Genomic DNA, 21377 nt, shown 5'->3' on the forward strand with positions numbered 1-21377 from the left:
ATAAGCAATTAAGTGCCAGGTTATTCTACAAAAAGCCAGTTGACAAATGCGTCAATCACAGTTACCTCAGATTCGCATTCCTCAACAACGTACTTGAATAACAACTGTTCGGCCATTGCTCTCCGTGTCCCGAACTCAACGCAAAACATTTATTTTACATAATAGTAATCCGGGAACAACAAAACCATGCGCTTTATGCGCAGTAATCCAATTATCGGCTGATTGCCCAGTACGTGTGCGCAATGTGTTGAAACATAAGCGGCTGTTGATTTAAGCGGCTCAAAACTTTGTTTACAAATATTGAAAATGAAAGTGAAACTCGTTTTCTGTTTAATGAATTGTACAAGCACGTCGGGCTTGTTCTATTGGATTTCCTACAAGCCCGAAAGAAAAATTACTAGTTTTTTGCTGTCGGACTAGTGCGAATTTCGACGACTGATACCTCTTTTAATTTAGACGTTATTCTAATCAGTTTTATTAATATTTCTGTAAGTTTACATGCTCTGTTTCTTCGCTGTAGTCAAAATAAATTAGTGGTCTTGTGATATCTTTTTTCACTGACCCATTTAAAAATAATATTTTGGGTTAATGTTTTTATTGTTTATGGCTTCAAAGTCATATGGGCCACCGATCTAGTTGTAGTGCGGTAATTTATATAAAACAGGGTCATTGTAACAGATCAATGTCAAGTTGGAAAGTTATACTAAAATTATCATTTCAAATTAAACAAACTTGAAGTGGACCTTGATATATATTAATTAGCAAACAAAAAAGAGAATATCCATTTGCCGTCAGCTTACTAGGCATCTTTTGGCACCCAGTGTTCTATTGTAGTATTTATGTTCCACGCTGACAGACATGTATAATGCACATTGTGTCTACTGACTTTTTTCCTACAAATTTGCTAACAGTACATTCTGACAGTCTGTTATGTAGTATACAATTTGTATGTTTTGTACCATGCACATTTTTTTATTCAGTAATTGAGTTGGTCTGTATTTTAAGCTTAAGTACCTTCTTACATGATATCCAGAAAATCAGCAACCAAAAAAAGATTTTTCATTATTAATTAAATTCTTATTTTTGGAGTGACCAAAAAATCTATCTTTAATCAGATTATTTTCAATAACTATTAAATATCACAGAAATATAATTGGGGTTTATACATGTACATGTATGGAAATCGGTTATTATATGTCATACATGGTTTAGTTGGTGACTTACATTCAGTACATTTGCGGTTGAGTGAGCGATTAGCTAAGCATATTAATTAAGGTATATAATTACTTAAATCAGAAATGAGCCAGCGTGGAAGGCTGTAGGTTATTTATACGACAATTACAGTGATCATAGAGTTGTATGGTGATGGTGTGGTTTTAATGCCTTGTTCCGTTGTGCTGCATTTCCTTGTCTGTGAATTAAGTTAACATTGGGTGCAAAAACAATGCTGATTTTTAGAAGAACCCAATGACATGTAGATCCTATTTATTCTCTTCATAAAAATACAAATGATTATTTATTGCATTTAAAGCTTTTTTTACAATAGGTAAAAATTGAAAGGTAAAATTTGTTTTTCATTTATAAATTTCTTTACTGTGAAAATATAGTTGTATTCTGTAATAATGGTCCTGGTCTAATCTAGGCTAGGAGATTATCACATTAGTAATTTTTTAGGGGATTTATTAAAGGGGCCCTTTAAAGGGGCTCACTGTTAAGTAAGCTGTTAATGATCTAAAATTGACAAGGGCGCCGCAATTGTAGTAAAGAGATCATTCTGAGATGGTGCTGTGATAACTAAATAAGGTTACACTAAAAACGCTGAATGTGTGATAACGCATTACAAACATACAAGAAGACTTTAATCATAATAGTCTTTTGTTAAACCCATGGACTCCACAGGACATCTGAGGAGGCTTTTGTGCAAGAGCTCAGTGGGTTTGACAGTTAAATCAATTGAGGAAAGTCCCATTGACACTGTTATTATTCTTGAGGTGACTTAAACCTATTGATTGTAAGCCTCTCTTCTCAATATGTTATTATAATTGGGATGTGCTCAGGGAAAATGGGGCTTGGTGCATATGCATAGTGTCATCCCAGGTAAGCCTGTGCAGTCTGTGCAGGCTATTCTGGGACGACGATCCGCTTTTATGTTTATTTTTTTGTGTTTTTAAGATCTCTCAGCCTATGTGGGCTGCACAGATAATCTGGAATGACACTTAATGCACATGCATAAAGCCCTGTTTTCGCAGAGTGGGCTCTTTTTGAAGAGTTGTTGTTTCCCATTAAAAATGTGGTTTGATAGGCTGAAATGTTATTGAAAATGAATTGTGGAACTTCAAGTTGTCACACTTTTCCTGATGGTTTTATAGTTTAAGTCCACACAGTATTAGAAGAGACTGTAACATAGTACTAATTTTATTGTTCATTATACAGATCTAAGTTGTAGATTACAATGAATCTCACCTGCTGTCATGATTTTATCATTGTCATGGATTTGTAATTTCATCCTCCTGTTATTGTATAGATACTATTGTGTGGTGTATGCTAAATTTCATGGTTCGAGGCTATTAGTAGCACACTGGTTATTGTTATTATTTGGTGAAAATTTGCAATTGTGGCCCAGCAAAGTTAATGTTTTGGGATCTGTTTTGCTAAAACTCATTTTAAGAAATGCCCCACCTGGGATATTGAACAGAAAGGTGCAGCATCTTGTGGCCCAAAGGTCTCACACTGCCCTCTTGGACTATTGCCATGCCCTTATTTTGACCTGATAACATTAAATATTCAGCATATTTTATTTGAAGTTATAATAAATTTAATAATTTTTATGTCCCCCACTATAGAAGTGGGGGACATATTGTTTTTGCCCTGTCTGTTGGTCTGTCTGTTGGTCTGTTGGTCTGTCTGTTTGTGCCAACTTTAACATTTTGCAATAACTTTTGCTATATTGAAGATAGCAACTTCATATTTGGCATGCATGTGTATCTCATGAAGCTGCACATTTTGAGTGGTGAAAGGTCATGGTCATCCTTCAAGGTCAGAGGTCAAATATATGTGGCCAAAATCGCTCATTTAATGAATACTTTTGCAATATTGAAGATAGCAACTTGATATTTGGCATGCATGTGTATCTCATGGAGCTGCACATTTTGAGTGGTGAAAGGTCAAGGTCAAGGTCATCCTTCAAGGTCAGAGGTCAATTATATGTGGCCAAAATCGCTCATTTTATGAATACTTTTGCAATATTGAAGATAACAACTTGATATTTGGCATGCATGTGCATCTCATGGAGCTGCTCATTTTGTGTGGTGAAAGGTCAAGGTCATCCTTCAAGGTCAGAGGTCAAATATATGTGGCCCAAATCGCTTATTTTATTAATACTTTTGCAATATTGAAGATAGCAACTTGATATTTGGCATGCATGTGTATCTAATGGAGCTGCACATTTTGAGTGGTGAAAGGTCAAGGTCAAGGTCATCCTTCACAAGGTCAAGGTCATCCTACAATGTCAAACATCATATAGGGGAACATTGTGTTTCACAAACACATCTTGTTTTACAGTTAAACTAGTTATATTACAGTATTTTGTGAAAAGGGCACTTTCGATGCGCAGTATTTTGTAAAAAGGTTCATTTATATGTTATAAATAATTGTATTAATCCCATTATTATTAAACCATTCAAATATAATGTCTACAATGAGGATTAAACTAATTACAATGTAATAAGAGATTAATGAATTATCATATGTAAAAAAAAAAAAATTGTTTTTTTTTTTTGTGGGGGGGGGGCAGGGCGGAGGTTCGGGAGGGCAGGGCGCGGCGCCCTTCGATTTAGGCCTAGCTGGAGCACTGCTTTGTGCACTGTAAGCAAAATGGACTGTTTTGTGTGACAAGACACTTGCCGATATAATATGATTTACATATCCGTCTACATTGACATCAGATTAAGCGTTGTGATTACATTTCAAGGTGGGGTTCACCTCTATTACCCCAGGGGTCATTGTCGAGTTAAAATCGATGTTTATCATATTGGGTATTGACGCAAGGGATAAAGTTTACAGATAATAACGCCCTTCTAGATTTTGGTGAATTACCCAGCGATATTTTAAACCGGAGATACCTCTCTTCCCTGTATATAAATCTGTTAGTATAAAAATGGCACTTGAATATGTATTAAATGGGGAAAAAGCAGAATAGGACGTCTTGTTATTTTTTTAGATCAGATCTTGTATTGCAACCTGATGGATCTTATTTGATCCTTTATTTACAAAAGAATTTGATTAAGCTTCAGTTTTGGTGATTTGCACTCATCAGTCTCTGGCTTTATCTTGGTATTACATTATCAAACATTCTATTAAATACATTCAGTGCATTGTAATTAGAAGTGTTGCATCAGGAAATATTGTTTGATTATCAATTAATAATTATTTATTTGTTCATGCATTTGGACTATTAAAAGCCTAATAGAATTCATGTCTTTTTGATTGCTTCCTTCATCAAAAGTGAGTAATCTGAACCACGCTCCATTTCCTATTTAAATTTATTCATGTGCATTTTGTCATGTCGGCAGTTGTTCTTTCCCTTCCTTTTGTTGGCTTTTACATTAGCAAGATGTGTCTTACATACAGTTTATTTTTGCCTGAGATCTGTTTACAAACCTGATTACAGTTTGATGTGCGCGTAGATAAAAATGATGTAAGAGATTTTGCAGCTAGCCCAAGTATCTGTCAGGGTTGTATGATTAGATCCAATGTTTAAACACAGATTATTACTATTAAAAGGGACACAACTGCTTGACAACCAACCATAATTGAAGGCTTTTTACTGTATAAATAGTCTCCCTTTTAAACATTTGAAATCATGATCCTTGGTATAACTGCCAGACAACCAACCAAAATTGAAGGTTTTTTACTGTATGAGTAGTCTCCTTCTTTAACATATGAAAATATTACCGGGCCTCAGTATTATATTTGTTATTCAAGTTTTAACATGTGAATACACAATGAAACACCATTTTCATATACAAAATTTCAGATGCTTCTTTTGTTCCCTTACATATATAGGCCTCCTGTATTTATATTATAATTTCCAAACCATTTTCAGGTCGAAATGAGCTTATTGCACGATACATCAAATTACGAACGGGGAAAACGCGCTCAAGAAAACAGGTGTCTAGTCATATACAGGTCCTGGCAAGACGGAAAACAAAAGAAGTTCAAGCCACATTTAAAGTAGGTGTATTTGTCATCTAGGTTTCAGTCATATTTTGAGTCATGTGGGTTGCTGTTAAATTTCAGGACGAAATGAGTTGATTGCGCGTTACATCAAGTTGCGCACGGGTAAGACACGAACTCGGAAACAGGTTTCTAGTCACATTCAGGTGCTTGCCAGGAGAAGGGCAAAGGAGGTCCAGGCTTCCCTGAAAGTACGTCAAGTTGTGCAAAAGTCTTTGAGAAAACCATGCGCTTATCGAGGAATGTACATGCAATATTGTGTTGCTTGCTTTACATTAGTGATGATGCTTGCCATCTTTGTCTCAGAGCATGAAATGTGAATTGAAGTTTGCCAGAATTGTTGTATTGTATGCTAGTGTCACAGACATGTTACCACAAACATTTGTAATTAATTGATGTGTAGGCATATAAGATTCTGCCTCCTCAGGATTGGAACAGTTCGTTATAAATGTACATGTCAAGTGAAAGCCAAGGCATGTTTGTCCCAGAGTATGTATGAACCCTAGCTCCCATTATCCGTCAGTATGTATCCGTATGAGCCTGAGCCTTGTTCTTGGATAGCTGGGTTTAATTCATGAAGTGTTGCCGAAGATTAGCCTGTGCAGTCCTAACAGGATTAGCCTGTGCAGTCCAAACAGGATTAGCCTGTGCAGTCCAAACAGGATTAGCCTGTGCAGTCCAAACAGGATTAGCCTGTGCAGTCCAAACAGGCTAATTGAGAAGGACACTCTCCTCCTTAACTGGAGTTATGCTGAGAAGAGACTTCCTTTAAATGTTCAATACTGTAAACTGAGAAAGTTTTTTCCCTGATTTGCACAGGCTTATATAGGGCGACACTTTACACATTGCATTAAGCCCAGTTTTCCAAGACCGCGGCTCATAATGAAGCATGGGAATGTAACGAGAAGCTGGCTTAGTTTGTTTTTATGCATGATCGCTCTAAGGGCATGTATACCATTGTCTGACAGTGTCGCAATAAATGCTGCCCTTTGTTACGCAAAATAGTTGCCAGATATTTTTCTTTAGAGAGGTTGTAATATCTCGTGAAATGAAACTTCCTTTTGTCAATTTATGCATAAATGAAAAAGGCAGGGTATTAAAAGAGCCATATTTGTACTCTTAGGGGGAAAAGAAAGAAAATATATGTTTGATTTTTATTTTGGTAACAGAGTAACTTCACATGCATTAACTTGTTTTAACTTAATATGATTTTCTGAAAAGCTATTATAAATAAATTAAGAATCAGTGTCATCATGTATTTGCTTGAAACTTGTGGTAGCATGCTAAGTATTATTTTGATGACTAAAATCATTTCTGGCTTGCTACCTTGTAGTCATAGTAATCCAGCATGTCACTAGTGGCTGTATCTGAAACACTACTGGTTATTGTAGAGAGCCTTATCTGAGCTTGTCTAATTACTTTTAGGTTCTGTTTAGTTCTCATTTATGTCCTTATGATATTGATGAATAAACTTTCAGCTGTTCATTCCCTTCATTTTCTGCAAATTACAGTCACAAAAGTGTCCATAAGCTTCGAATAAGAATCAAATTCAGTTATAAAATCTTGATAAACCTTATGGATAGTCAGTCTGCAGTGTTCTTTATCAAATTGTCAGATCTTCTTAACCCTTTCAGTGCGGGAACCGAATTTTAAAGGCCTTTGCAAACAGTTTGGATCCAGATGAGACGCCACAGAACACAGAACGTGGCGTCTCATCAGGATCCAAACTGTTTGCTATTCTGAAAGTATTCTTTGAAAAAAATAGAAGAAAATGCTAATTTTAGAAATTCTGCAGACAGCATTTTAGCAGACGACAAATTTCCCAGCATGCAAAGGGTTAAGAACATGTCTACATTAGATTTAAATTTTGGTCTGGGAAAATGGGGTTAATGCATTTGCATAAAGTGTCATCCCAGATTGGCTAGTGCAGTCTGCACAAGCTATTTTGGGAATATACTCTCTGCTTTAATGGAAGTTTTGGTTTAAAGCACATCTTTTCAATGTAGGGGTAAAGTGTTGTCTCAGATTAGTGTAGTTTGCATAGGCATTCTGAGACGACATTTTATGAACATGCATTAAAGCCTGATCAGGAAGAACATATATATATATATTATATAAGAGGTGCACGCTCTGTTTTATAATAATAGTGATATACCTTACACATTTATAGTGATCACCAGCTGAATGTATATTCTCCTTACTCGTGCCTGTTCCTGTGTTGTAAAAACTAGCCTAATGACCTTCTAACCACCTTTGTTTCTCCGTCGTGTAGGAAAATTTCTCCAGCTTTCAAGACCAAGCGGCGAAAGATAAAGCTCTTCAAAGTATGGCGGCCATGTCCTCCGCTCAGATTGTGTCCGCTAGTGCCATACATAGTAAGGCGGTCGGGTTGCCGGGGTTACCGCCCGGCTTCCACTCCGTACGACCCGGTTATCCGGGCGCGCCATCCAATGTAAGTGTTCACATGTGTTTTTGGGAAAAGAAATCATACATGTGTGCGACATTTTGTTTGTGGGTCTGGGTTTCTTGTTAAGCTTCAATTTACATTTTCACGCATTCAGCAGTGAAGAATATTGTGTATGTGTGCAACAAGTCCAAAGTTGGGGTTTTATAATCTTATTTATTGTTGCCTGTCAAAAATTGCTTAACAAATATATATTTCTACCACTTAGCCTGTAAGTTTGTATCTTTTAAAATTTCAAATTTAACATTATACAAGTTTCTGTGTTGCGCAATCACTTTAATCTGATTGAATAGTTTTTGTTCAAATGATAATAAAAATAGGCAAGTACTACAGGTTTGTCCAAACAATCTGTCTCAAACGCTGGCCCCTTTAAGCCTTTCGGCTGATATCTTTGTCTTGGAATGACTTCCCAGTTTTAAATTTTGTTTTTGTCCCGCATGTTTATTTTGTCAGTCTGGCTGTTGATGTTGTTGTTTGTTATGTTGCATGATCATTTGCCAAACCCCTTGTTGTATAAGTTATTGTCAATTGGTTAAAAAAAACTGATTTTGAGTAAGTGTATGTATGTATGTTTTTATGCAGGCTTTAATGTTTTGAATACAAGTTTAGGTTAGAGAGATTACACCAGGAATGGCTACATGCTTTGTGTCCTTATGGAAGTAAAAATATTTGCCATTCAATGCTCTGTCATTGTACAACAGTAATGTTTTTTCCCTCCTTATGAACTGATTAAACTTAATCAAGTCACAAGTCGGCTACATTAAGCTCAGTTGGTAGAGCTAGGCATAACAAATAGGAGGATCATGGGTTCACTCCAAGGCCGGGCCACACGTAGATGGGTCATGAAATTCTTTATTTGACCATCCTCCCCCTCTACCTCTGAATCAAGTAGGGCAGTTGTCAGCTTCTGGCTCATGAGCTCTTAGTGTTCGTTGACCTGCTAACCCAAAACAGTGGGAGTTGGTTTACTGACTGCTGTGATGTGACCGAAACTTTGCTCAAAACAAGAGCCTTATTACTAAACAAAGTTAACAAACTTTTCAAAATCGATAATTTCAGTTATTCTTAAAAAAAAAATATAGTAGACCTTTCAAAAGAACGCAATTATTGAACAAATCATAAAATACGAATCAAAGCATAAATCAAAGCAAACCTATTGCTGCAATAAGCAGCAGCAAAGAAATAATCATACAAAATAAAATGCATCACTTCATTTTATTTGAGATATTTCTGCGAAGATTATGATCCTATGGATCCAAGATGCAGAGTTAGACATAGTTGATGATGTTTCTTATGATCCCAATGTCTGATTTCAGTTCTGGCAGCATCCAAACTCAGTTGGAGAGTAAGTATCTGAAACAAATTGACTGTTTGCTTTCATATGTTTTATGTAAGTTGTAATGCACCTTTTGGAAATTGTTAATTTATTTGATATTTGATAAATACTTCATGAGAATAATTATTCAAACATATTGCTGCATGCATGTTGATTTTTAACAATTAACATGTACCAGATATTTAAAGCTTTTTTTTTTTTAAATAATGGAAATAAAATAATATATATTTACTTCCATTTGGTGCATTTTGACTTTTGTTGAGTGTATTCTCGTGTTGTTCATTTTTTCATGTTTTAAACGTTTATATACTTTAAAATTGACACATATACCAGGATGATGTGTTATTTAATTAGATACTTTACAATAAGTAGCATTTAGTTTTGCAGTTGATTTAAACTATGATAATGCAGTTATGTGGATCAGGGTTGGCATATTGACCGGTCAATTGAGTATTGACCGGGCCGGCGGTCAATACCCGGTTAAAACCGGTCATTACTGGTCAATAATGGTCATTACTGGTCAATACTGGTCGATTGAAAATTGTAGCGTTAAAACATCAAAAAGGAGCTATTTTATATTAAAGCAATAATTATTCTGTAATTGATACTAGTTAACTTTTTTTTAGTCATTTATTGTAAAAAAAAATCTTTAAAGCTGTAAAAAATTACGGTACTTCTTTATTATTTATGGAAATGGCCTCAAATACATAAGGACTCAGGCAATATCTTTATCTCAGTGTATCGCATCTGTTACTAAAGTATTATTACTTTTGTAGTTACCACAGTATTTCTATTGATATATCTATTTGATAAGCATATGGACAAACAGAACTCTTGTGTTTTCTAGGGTCATAAATCTGGCCCCTAAGCCTTAATTGGTTATAAAATGCATACAGTGTTATGTCTCTGATATTGACAATGAAGCAAATCTGCCCTTAGGCTATTTCATATCACTCACACAAAAGGATGTTACTTGCTATTAATTTAATAGTAACTTCTATCTGTTCTCCTTTCTGTATTAAGAGGGTTTTTTCCTTTCATATTTAAAAGTTCAATTGGTATTCAAATGAATAAGCAATTTAAGTTCTTGATTTTGACAACAAAAATGTTTTCCAATTGTGGGTGTACTCTAGACTCTTCTTTTCAATTATTTTTTTTCTATTAATAATTATTTTTTATTATGTTTTTCACTTTTATATCAATGGGAAAAAAAAGATTTTTTCACAATTTTGTTTAAAAAGTATTTAAAGAAATCTAGGCAAGAAAACATGACAAGTAAGGGTTGTGTCAAAAAGGTGCCATTTAAGGCCCTATTATCAGTTTTGGGTGCCCCATCCTGTATAGGTGAGAAGACTGTGGAGACAGTGACGCATGGGGAACAACTCATGCACAGTTATTGACAGGTTCTTGTTAAATCAAGCACAGAATTTTCTGAGCATTCATAATTCATTAGAATTGAAAAAAAGTTCAATCGATCAGAAAAATCCAATTGACCAACTTTGACTAATTTGCCAAATTTTGAGAGATTGGCCTACAAATTGCATGAATAGGTATAAAATATTGGGTATTAATAGCTTAAGACATTATTGGCAACATGTCTGTTTAATTTATATTATCATTATTGTTAAATTAGGCATGGAATATTAATCAAAATTGGGGGTAAAGTTCAATCGACCAGTATTGACCAGTAATGACCACTTCGGGAGTATTGACCTGGGCAGTTTTAACCGGTTAAAACCGGGGGCTGTCGATTGGTGCAAACCCTGATGTGGATATAGTAGACCACTTGTCCAGTAATGGATGTAGTAGACCACTTGTCACGTAAAGGATATAATGCTTATGCAGTGACTGAATTCAAAACATTAATATTGCACTTGAATGTTCAAGCCAGCAATATTAACCTTTACGTGCTCAGAAACAAAGTCAAAACTGCTGTATGCAAACAGCACACAATATCGCTGCTCATCAGTTACTTTGGCTTTTAAATGTAGCCTTTAACACTTGAATCTAGTCAGAACAATCCACAATTTAATTTGATTTTCGAAAGGACTACAAACGCTTCAAAGTCCATATCTAAGCGGGTTAACCTGTATTTTTATTCTGGTTTCCTCAGTGTGAAGCCCCCCTATGGAGCTCCGGGCTACAGTATCGACACTAAGCCTCCAACATCCATGGGCGGGGAAATGCATCCCTCATGGCATGGGCGCAGTATAGCAGGCCCTAAATTACGTCTCGTAGAGTTCTCCGCATACATCGATCAACAGCGCGAGAGCGACCAGGTAGAACTGCATGCTTGGTTTCTTTATTGATTTATTTTCTCCTTGCAAGGTTTACACTAGGTTTTGCTAAATTAGCCAATGGAAAGTTTAATTGACTTAAAAAAATGTTGTATTAAAACATTTTTGAGTTCTCTGAGTTGCTTTCATGTCATCGCAGTATCACACATTTTATGATTGGCGTCATTTAAAATGACATTAAAAGATTCTGTATGAAAGAGTATGAACATTCAGGCCCATTTATTTATAAATAATTACATACAGATTGAGAACTTCTTAAAATGTCAAGTGGTCATGACAAAAATGTTGAATGATTTATTACAAAATTATATATTGTTACTTATTTTTGGTTGAATTCTGACAAGAGTATAGGATGGAAACAACAATTGTAAACAAAGTGAAACTTGAACTGCACCAGCAAGAGATAAATATTTAACTCTACGGCAACTACTGCGCCTCAAGTCAAATCAATATATATACCATGCTGTGGAAAAATGGGGCTTAATGCATTCTGCACAGGCTATTCAGGGATGACACCTCAGCTTTAATTGGTTTACACCTGAAGCTCATGTATTAATCCGGGTTTTCCCAGAGCAGGGCTCATATATGAGTTGTGTTCTGAGAAAACTGGGCATAATGCATGTGCGTAAAGTGTTGTCCCAGATTAGCCTGTTCAGTCCGAACAGGCTAATCAGGGACGACACTTTCCGCCTAAATTGGATTTTTGCTAAGAAGAGCCTTCATTTAAACGAAAAATGTCAGAAAAGTGGAAAGTGTCGTCCCTGATTAGCCTGTGTGGACTGCACATGCTAATCTCGGATGACACTTTATGCACATGCATTATGCCCAGTTTTCTCAGAACGCGACTCGTATAAAAGTGTATACATGTATTGTACATGTGTCTGTTTCAGTACCACAAGCACCTCTTTGTACATATTAGCTCCAGCACGTCCTATTCAGATCCTCTACTGGAGGTGAGTGGAGAAAGCCCATTATTTTATTTTAATATGAAAAATGGATTGTAATTTTATGATGAATATGTTTGCATTTAAATGTAAAGATTGGTAATTTTTAAGTACACAACTATGGAAATTCACAGGGCCCTCAATCTATCAAATCTGCAGCCGAATTTCGGCCACAGTCCCCCACCTGAAAAGTATACTTTGGGGTTAGATGTGTCTCATGATTATTATATCTCAATTCTATTTCAATTTAATCTTGTCAAACATACTTAATTATGAAAAAAGAAATAAATATAGTGCAAACATGTACACATGTAATAATGAGAGAGTAAGTAAAAAAATCCCCCCAAAAGGGAAACGCTGCGCAAAAATCCCCCTCATGAGAGTAGCGACCTGCTTCCCCTAAAATGGATTGAGGGCCCTGATTCAATAGAAAAGAGCTCAATGGGTCATTCTAAAACAAGTGCTTAATAACCATTACCATTTTATCTTATGAATGCTTGAAATTTTATATTCTGTTGATGTCCAAAACATTTATAAGAAGTTTAATTTGTAGTTTGTGGATATGCAACAAATCAATGACAAGTTTAATTTGTTCTCTTTGTATGTATACAGCAAATTTAGACCAGTTTTAATTTGTAGTCTGTGGACATGCAACAAATCTATGACAAGTTTCCGGAGAAGAAGGGAGGGTTAAAGGAGCTGCATGCGAAAGGCCCACAGTCAGCATTCTTCCTCGTTAAATTCTGGGTAAGTCTTATAAATGAGATGAGAGCAGATATTAGCTGTAACGTAACATTGGCCAATGATTATTTATATGATGGAAACCACAAAGTTCAAGTTTTTGTTTATGTTCAATATTTAAGATGAGAACTCGACATAGCAACTTATTTATCTTATAAATTTCCCAAAGTGTCGTACATTTGTCAAAATCAATTGAAGTGTCTATGCAGGTATGTATATTTAGTCAAAAGCTATTCATGCAAAATATGCTTCTTTGTGGTGTAAAAGTTGATCTCAAATCTCGAGCCTGCTAATTGGTCAGTTTCAGACCAAGCCTTCAAAATACAAAGTGAATTGTCTCCAGCATATTATTGTTGTTATTTTAAGGCTGATATCAACACAAATGTGCAAGATGAGACGGGGGCCTTCTATGGAGTTAACAGTCAATATGAGTCCAATGAAAACATTACAATTGTTTGTTCAACTAAAGTGTGTTCATTTGGAAAACAGGTTGTGGAAAAAGTGGAGGTATGTATATTGACATGTCTTTTTGTAGAAATTAAACTCGAGTTGTACAAGAAGTATTATTTGGTGTGGCCTATTTAAGAATTTCATGAACCTTCAATAGTAAATGTTTTTGATTTACTTACTTATTGTAACTTGTTTTTTGTTTGTTAAGGATTTTTTTGCAGACCTGACAGAAGTTCACCAATATTTTGTAGTTATGAATAGCTTCAGCTTTATTACCAGTTTATTTTGATAATTTCATTGGCTAATATATATAACAAAACATCAGCTTAAATATGGAAAACTAGTGATGTAAATATTAAATTAAATATGACTTTCAGATAACTGATAGCTTTTACATCATAAAATCACTTAACATTGTCGGATTTTTTTTTAGACGGAATATGCACGGTTTGAGAACGGTCGCTTTGTCTACCGTATCAATCGGTCTCCTATGTGCGAGTACATGATCAACTTCATACACAAGTTGAAGCACCTGCCAGAGAAGTACATGATGAACAGTGTGCTGGAAAACTTTACCATTCTCCAGGTAGGACCCGTGAAAATGACTGTTCAGCGCAAAACTGTGATATCTGGGGCTTGTTTTATAGAACATTTTTATGACACATTGAGGTTAAGATGCAAGTTTTGAAGAAGTGTAATTAGCAATTGTTATAGACCAACCTAAATGATTACAGTTGATTTTCTGTTCTTCTATTTGCCATGTCCTTGGAAGGCACATGTGAAGCATACATATCCCTTTTTTTAAACTAAAATGTAATAACTTGGCTTTGTCACAGGATCTTTGATAAAACAGAGCACATATATATATAAGCACTTAGCACTCAACATTTTTACGTACAATCAATTTGAGTTACAACAGAAGTTTAAGTTCAAAACAAAATGAAGTTTATTATCTGTGCCTAAATAACATGTTAACGATACCACAGGAATGAACAAAATAAAAAATAAAATAAACTGATCATTAATGCTGGTGATCAATAGTTGTCTTATAAAGTTTTATCTTAATTTACTGGCTAGTTTGTTATACAATATGTATTATGAAAGGGCCCAATCTCTGGAACCAATGTGCTTTAAATTTGTTTGCTATGAAGTGTATGGATTTTACAGAATATAACACCTATAATTTCCTCATTTGTCATGTTATAATGTACTAACACAATAAAATCAACATGCATGTTTTGTTTGTGATTTACTGAATTAAGAAATACAATTTTATGATTTGTCAATAGGCCTTGTTTCATGACTTCATAATTTCTCATTGTAATTTATCTCTTTTCAGGTTGTAAGTAACCGTGATACACAGGAAACTTTGTTGTGTGTAGCCTACGTGTTTGAGGTGTCGTCAAGTGAACACGGGGCACAGCATCACATCTACAAACTCGTGAAAGACTGAGACTGGTTACATTGACGTTCTGTAAAACGCCTCAACGCTGAAAACCAAATCACACATGTGCTGATTATTGTATAAATTATGAACATCCGAAGTTCGAGATACCCCATTTTAATGCTGCAGATACTTCATAAAATTCAAATTTTGTATGCAAATACAATATAATTTCTGGTTTTATGAAAGAAGAGCCTTTTCAGGAGTTCAAAACTGAATTGTTTTGCTGTTCTGGCTACCACCTTACAGCTTTCATGAGCAATATAAACCAAATGTTTGTCATTATGTCGAAAGCAGTGATCGTATATAAGAAAAATAATCTAGGTCTAAAAAAAATGAAGCTAACAATTCATGTCTCCTAATATATGTGATGTAAGCACTGAAAAGAACGGAATACATTTGATCTTAAAAAACGCAAATCTTGTTGTTCAAACTGCTTGACAAAGGTGAAGTGAAGTTTTGAGTTGATTTAGGGGTAGTGTTACTCTGCAACTAGACTTCATTGGCTTTCATGTGGTGCAAGAAATACAGAAGTGAGCTAGAATGGAGTCCCGAGATTTTCTCGGTGTGGACTCGATGAATGTTGGGGGAAGTAACTCACTTGTACGGGAAATGATTAACAAGTGATATAGACAGTTGTTATGTAGTCATCAAAGTTTAATTTTTGAAATATTTGTAATTAACTTGGCGGATAAACCGGTGTCTTTGAAAGGTTGCCTTGCAAGAGAGCTGGAGGGAATTACAAAGTTTGTTGTTGGAGAGAGAACTATGACTTATGCAAAACCTGGAATTCAAATATGATTGTGCTTCCATATACATTTGTTTAGGTAGAAATATTACTTAAACCACCCACAATGTGCATGTTTTTTTTTAAACCACAAATCAGATATTTTGTTTTTTTGTGTGATTAGCTATACATCATAATTATCTGCCCTGTTAAATGAAAACAACAACATGATGTTGTTTTCAGTTTCTACCTTCTGTGGTTTAAAAAAATAAAATAATAGTAAAAATAATACTAAAAATGAGTGTCATTCTGGGAAAACTTGGCTTAATACCGGTGTGTAGTATTGTCCCAGATTAGCCTGTGCAGACTGCACAGGCTAATTTGGGACGACACTTTACGCTCATGTGTTAAACACTGTTTTCCAAGGGCGCGACTCATTTACAATAGTAATAATTGTGCTTATTCGAGTTGACACTTCATGCACAGTGATTCAAATGATGATGATGTTATGTTTATATTTGTATGATCTCAAATCTAGCTGTCCTATGCAAGGATGGTAGAGTATGAGAGTTGGTCAAACAGTTCCAGTAACAAACAAAGCCTAAATGCAGGCCATCCGTCTTGCTTGTATCTTCCATTATTTCATTTTCAAAATGACGGTGTCATGAATGTCATGCATAATTATTTTCATTCTTTTGATGCTCATACAATTCAGGTGTTATTTCTGTGAAAGCAGCTCAATACAATTATTTGTTGATGCCCAACTTTGTTAATGCCCAAACTTGGAAATATACTCTGTCAAATGTTCTCAAAATTTCGCTTTAGTTGAGGATTTTTGTATAGGTAAGTGGGATATCTGTATTTGTATTAACCCTTTCAGTGTGGGAACCGAAATTTGAAAGCCTTTGCAAACAGATTAGATCCAGATGAGACGCCACAGAATGTGGCTTATCATCAGGATCCAAACTGTTTGATATTCTGATAGTATTCTTTGAAAAAAATCGAAGAAAATGCTAATTTTAGAAATTCAGCAGACAACATTTTAGCAGACGAAAAATTTCCCAGCATGCAAAGGGTTATGTTTGGTGCATTTTTTATTGGAACGTTTAACCAACTCTGATATTGATTCCCTTACTGTATTGATAACCATGTTGTTAGTTCATGATTATGTAACAACCATTGTTTAATGAAAATGTTTGTATTTTTACAATTCAATGGTCTATATTTTCAAATAGTCATTTTGGTGTTTTATGTTATTATAACACTTTTATTACAAGCAATATGTTATCTGTTATGTTTTTCTACTTAACACATTAATTGTAATGAATTCTTTATTAATGTTGCCTTTATAATGTTATATTTTTAACTATGAACTTATTTTATTCATTGGATTTGATAAATTAGGACCTACTACTAGTTGAATTCTATTTCTTCTAAATTACAACCATTTTTTTCTTATTGACTAAATATGAAATGAATTAGATCTTAGATTAAACCTGTTTGGGTGGTGTTAGTATATTTTGTTGGTTTTGCTTTAACATTGAATTTCCTCATTTTTGATTGATGCTTAGTTTTACTCACTAAAGTTTGCTTTGAAGTTAACTGCTTCACATACTAACTATTGTACATAGTGTAATATAAAAATAAAGTGCTATTTTTCTGCAGTTTGTGCGCATGCTTATAGAGTATTTACATATGGAGTGTCCCACCTTTATGAACCTGTGTTTATTTGATAACAAAATCCACCAAGACAAATTGTAGATGGTTCCAAGTAACAATCACTTGATAATTTTGCCCGCAATTGCGGAACTTATAAAAGGAATTTTCCATTTCAGAATCATAGATCATTGGATTTGTAAAATTCTATAATTTTGTAATGGATTAAGACTCCTTTTATGATGTTCTGGATTAATGTAAGATTAAGAAGTTAAATTTCTCAGATATATGTCTTTGCCATGTATTTTGATAAAATATGCGAACTATTGCATGATCACTGAAACTGATAAAGATTATGTTGTATGAAGACGTATTTATGCAGGAAAAAGCCATATCTTTTTCTGTATATTCTCTACCTTGGACCTTTTAATAGCTAGTCTTTTACTCAACTGTTGTCTTTATTATGTTTTTATTTTACTCAAGTCTGCTGAAAATAAAACAGGTTGTGAACATGTGAAGGCAGTTTGTTTTTCGAGTTTGTTGTTGTTATTTTTTATCTTCATCTGTTTTATACTATCTGATAGAAAACATTTTACATGCATTCTTATGAATTGAAAAAGATATTCTTTGCTAATAATTTTTATTTTGTCATAATGACATTATATAGGAGAATATGAATTTCTCATCTTTACTTAGTTTTTTGAAAATGGTTTTACAAAGGTAACATACTTAATATTGTTCTTTTAATTACATGTATGTGAATATGATAGAAAGGCTAAGTATCACACACTGTAAGTTTTTAACACAAGTACATAATTTGTCAGATGAACTTTAAATGTATGGAATGAAAAAAAATTCCAGACCTAAGATACCGATGAGCAGTAAACAGCATAAAACCTGAATATATTGTGTTACTTTAAGGCTGTTCTGGTTTTATGCTGGTTGCATATAGCCATTTCATCTTTGCTTCTTAGTGGGATAGGGATACCACTTCTCCATTTTATCATTTTTAATCTCCCTAAGAATCTAAAAGTTATTTGTTGTTACGTACACAATTACGGTTACCAAGCTCATAATAAGGTCCATTTGACTAAAAAATAGAGTGGTGTGAGGCAAAGAAAAGTTCCTTATGTGCTTTAAGTTCAGTTAAAAAATATGAAATATATGTAACTCTTAAATTCTTTGTTTGTAAAATAGTGGACTACAATACAGTTTTTAAAGCTGAAGATTTTGATAAACAATTTTCCTTATTTGTTGTATTTAATATGTTTCTTATCCTAGTTATTCTTTTGTTAAATAACATTTCATACATTTTATATAATGTATCTGTATTTATAAAAAGTTAATGATAATTTTTAACTTTATTTAGACACTTTTGTTATACATTATACCTTTATTGTTCATGGAAGTATAACCATACATTTGGAACTTTACCTGATATGTCAATATACCATATTTGTAAAAATTAAAATTATCCATTGTAATTCTTTGAGAGTACACATATGTATCTATATTAAACATCATAGAATTGTTACCAGTACATTTGTATAATTTTATACATTTTTTCTGTTTATATTTTATAGCTGCTTCTTACTTACTGCTTCTGTGACTGAATAGTAGTGCAAATACTTGTAAAATGACCTTTATAGGGTGATACAAGCATGACATTTTCTTAACCTGAGCAAGAAAATAATGTTTTTTTATTATGCATAATTATTTACTGAACAAGTTTTGTCTTTACCTGGTTGGTGGTAATGCTAAGATAAACAACGAATATATGCATTTGAAATTTTTATATTTTCCAACAGTGTGATTTTAATTTCATTTGTTTTTCAATGTTCAACATAAATGGAAACCCTTTGGTTTGTGTTTACGGACTTGTTTGAATTGTGAGTTCTCTCATTCAATGAAAACTGGTAATGAACTGAAGTGACAAAATAATTTGAGCTGCAATTTTGGAAAATAGGGTTTAAAACATATGCATAGTGTCTTCCAAAGTTATTCTTAGCAGCCTGCACAGGCTTTTCAGGGACAACACTTTCTGCCTAAACTGAAGATAGGTTTAAAAGAGTATTCAGTTAGAAACAAAATTTTATTTAAGCTGAAAGCGACGTCCCTGGTCGCCTAAACTGAAGTTACGTTTAAAAGAGAATTTTGTTAAAAACAAAATTTCACGTAAGCTAAAAGCGACGTCCCTGATTAGCCTGTGCAGACTGCACAGGCTAATCTGGGATGATACTGTATGCACATTCATTACGTCATGGTTTTCCTATAGCCTGACTCATTTATATTTGAGACTAAATGTTCAGCATTCAGGTATCATTTTATATGTATTCCCATGTGTATATTTAAGGAATTATCCTGGCGTAAGGCCATTTAATATTTGTTTGTACACATGCAGCTAAAAGTTTAATGGCCTGCACATTTGCATGAGAAAGATCGATTCCAGATAGCTGCATTTTTACTTGCGAAATATTTTAACTATTCAGTGTTTGAAATACAAAATTGGTTCAACAAAAACTAATATTTACTAAAATAGAGACTGAATACTTAACAATTATTCCTGCACTTCAGTTCATTCTTTCTTGTGTCCTATTTTAATTCAGATAGTAAATGATTCTATTTCATAATTTCTATTATGTCATGCTCATTTATCACTTGATATCTTTCAATGATTTCAATATGATGATTCCTTACCCATTATAAGAGCTACTGTTATATTGTGCACACATGTTGGTCTGTTCAGTAGTTTACCATGTTAGCCATAGCCTTCAAGAAGTTGTGCCTTTGTATTAATCCCTCCAAGATATACTTATAAAACCAACTGTGTTATTGGAATGACAAATGTCGTGGGTTGAGTGTGAAGTCACTGTATCTTATATACAATTGTTAAGCAGATAAAACACTTGAACTCCCAACCCTCAGTGTGCTTGACAATTAGATTTTTTTTAGGTGACATATATGAGATATATATTATATATTTTTAAGCATCTTGTAAAGCTTCACACGGAAAGTTTTGCCACAGATTTATGCTTTGTTTGTATATTAAAAATATTCGTCCAGTATAAAATGTACATTTTGCCTTGTTGTTAAGCCCTTCAAAGGCTACTATTTACAATTTTGGCTGTCAAGTCTATGTTAGCAACCATCAATTTGAAATGACGTTTGTAACAACTGTCAGTGAAAACTGTTTTTGAATGTTTTGTGCTACAACTAAGTTGTACATATTATGTACAAAGTATTTCCAAATTATGCGTTCTTCAATATTTTATTAATATACTAATGTGCTGTAGACATGGGTATCAAACTTAAGTCCTTGAATGCACACACATGTTGTGCAATCAGTACAGTATGGTTTTACCAGAGACGATTTTTGCCATAAATATTACTTAGGAAAAAAGTTTTTTAACACGGCTGTTTATACATTTGATGCAGCTGTTTACACATTTCCTGATTATCTTTATAAAACATTATGTCTTGACACAATCTGTATTAAAGTTACGGTATCACCTGTGCATTATCTTGTTTTGAAACATTTACTACTTCTCCTACATTTTATTAAGGAATTAAGCGGAAATGTCAATATTCCTGTATCTAAGTTATAATGGAAAGGGAGACAACCTACCCTCCAATTGACAGTTTTCACTGATGGTTCTTCCTAACACAGAAGTTGTTGAATTGTGTCTTCGATGCAACTATTCATGCATTTTCATTTTGTTCATAACCAGCAGTCACTATACCCCTGTCCACCTTTTTATGTTTCTCATATTATCAAATGAAATTTTAGACTTGATAAATAAACATAAAAAGATACATCTTGTATGTTTGTTTTATATTGCGGTTGTAGTTTGTGCATTAATTGCTACGGTATCGATTATGGTGTTCTTAAAATAGATACAATATTTTCAAGATCAAGAACAAGGGAGCTTTTCAAGGTCATATTAGATATAATAAATACATCTCCAATTTGTCAAGCTAAGAGAATATTAGTATTCCCATACATATTCGGTCTTTTTAGCTCACCTGATTGCTCAGGTGAGCTTTTGTGACCGGTCTTTGTCCGTCGTCCGTCCGTTAAAGGGA

The 21377-nt window shown here is 34.0% G+C and overlaps 1 protein-coding gene across 4 annotated transcripts in view; it reads left to right on the plus strand.

Moving 5' to 3' along the window:
• Nucleotides 1–21107, plus strand: part of LOC127850387 (transcriptional enhancer factor TEF-1-like) — a 28047-nt gene extending 6940 nt beyond the window's left edge. For all 4 annotated transcript variants that reach the window (XM_052383397.1, XM_052383398.1, XM_052383396.1 and 1 more), the window contains 9 exons: nt 5105–5232; nt 7508–7687; nt 9016–9044; nt 11149–11314; nt 12223–12285; nt 12916–13023; nt 13384–13524; nt 13901–14053; nt 14807–21107. In XM_052383397.1, coding sequence (XP_052239357.1) covers nt 5105–5232; nt 7508–7687; nt 9016–9044; nt 11149–11314; nt 12223–12285; nt 12916–13023; nt 13384–13524; nt 13901–14053; nt 14807–14920 — 1082 coding nt within the window. In that variant the 3' untranslated portion in view covers nt 14921–21107. The remainder of the gene's footprint in view (nt 1–5104; nt 5233–7507; nt 7688–9015; nt 9045–11148; nt 11315–12222; nt 12286–12915; nt 13024–13383; nt 13525–13900; nt 14054–14806) is intronic.
• Nucleotides 21108–21377: the final 270 nt, after the last annotated feature.

This window comes from Dreissena polymorpha, chromosome 11 (assembly GCF_020536995.1).
Source record: "Dreissena polymorpha isolate Duluth1 chromosome 11, UMN_Dpol_1.0, whole genome shotgun sequence".
Classification (NCBI taxonomy): Eukaryota; Metazoa; Mollusca; class Bivalvia; order Myida; family Dreissenidae; genus Dreissena; species Dreissena polymorpha.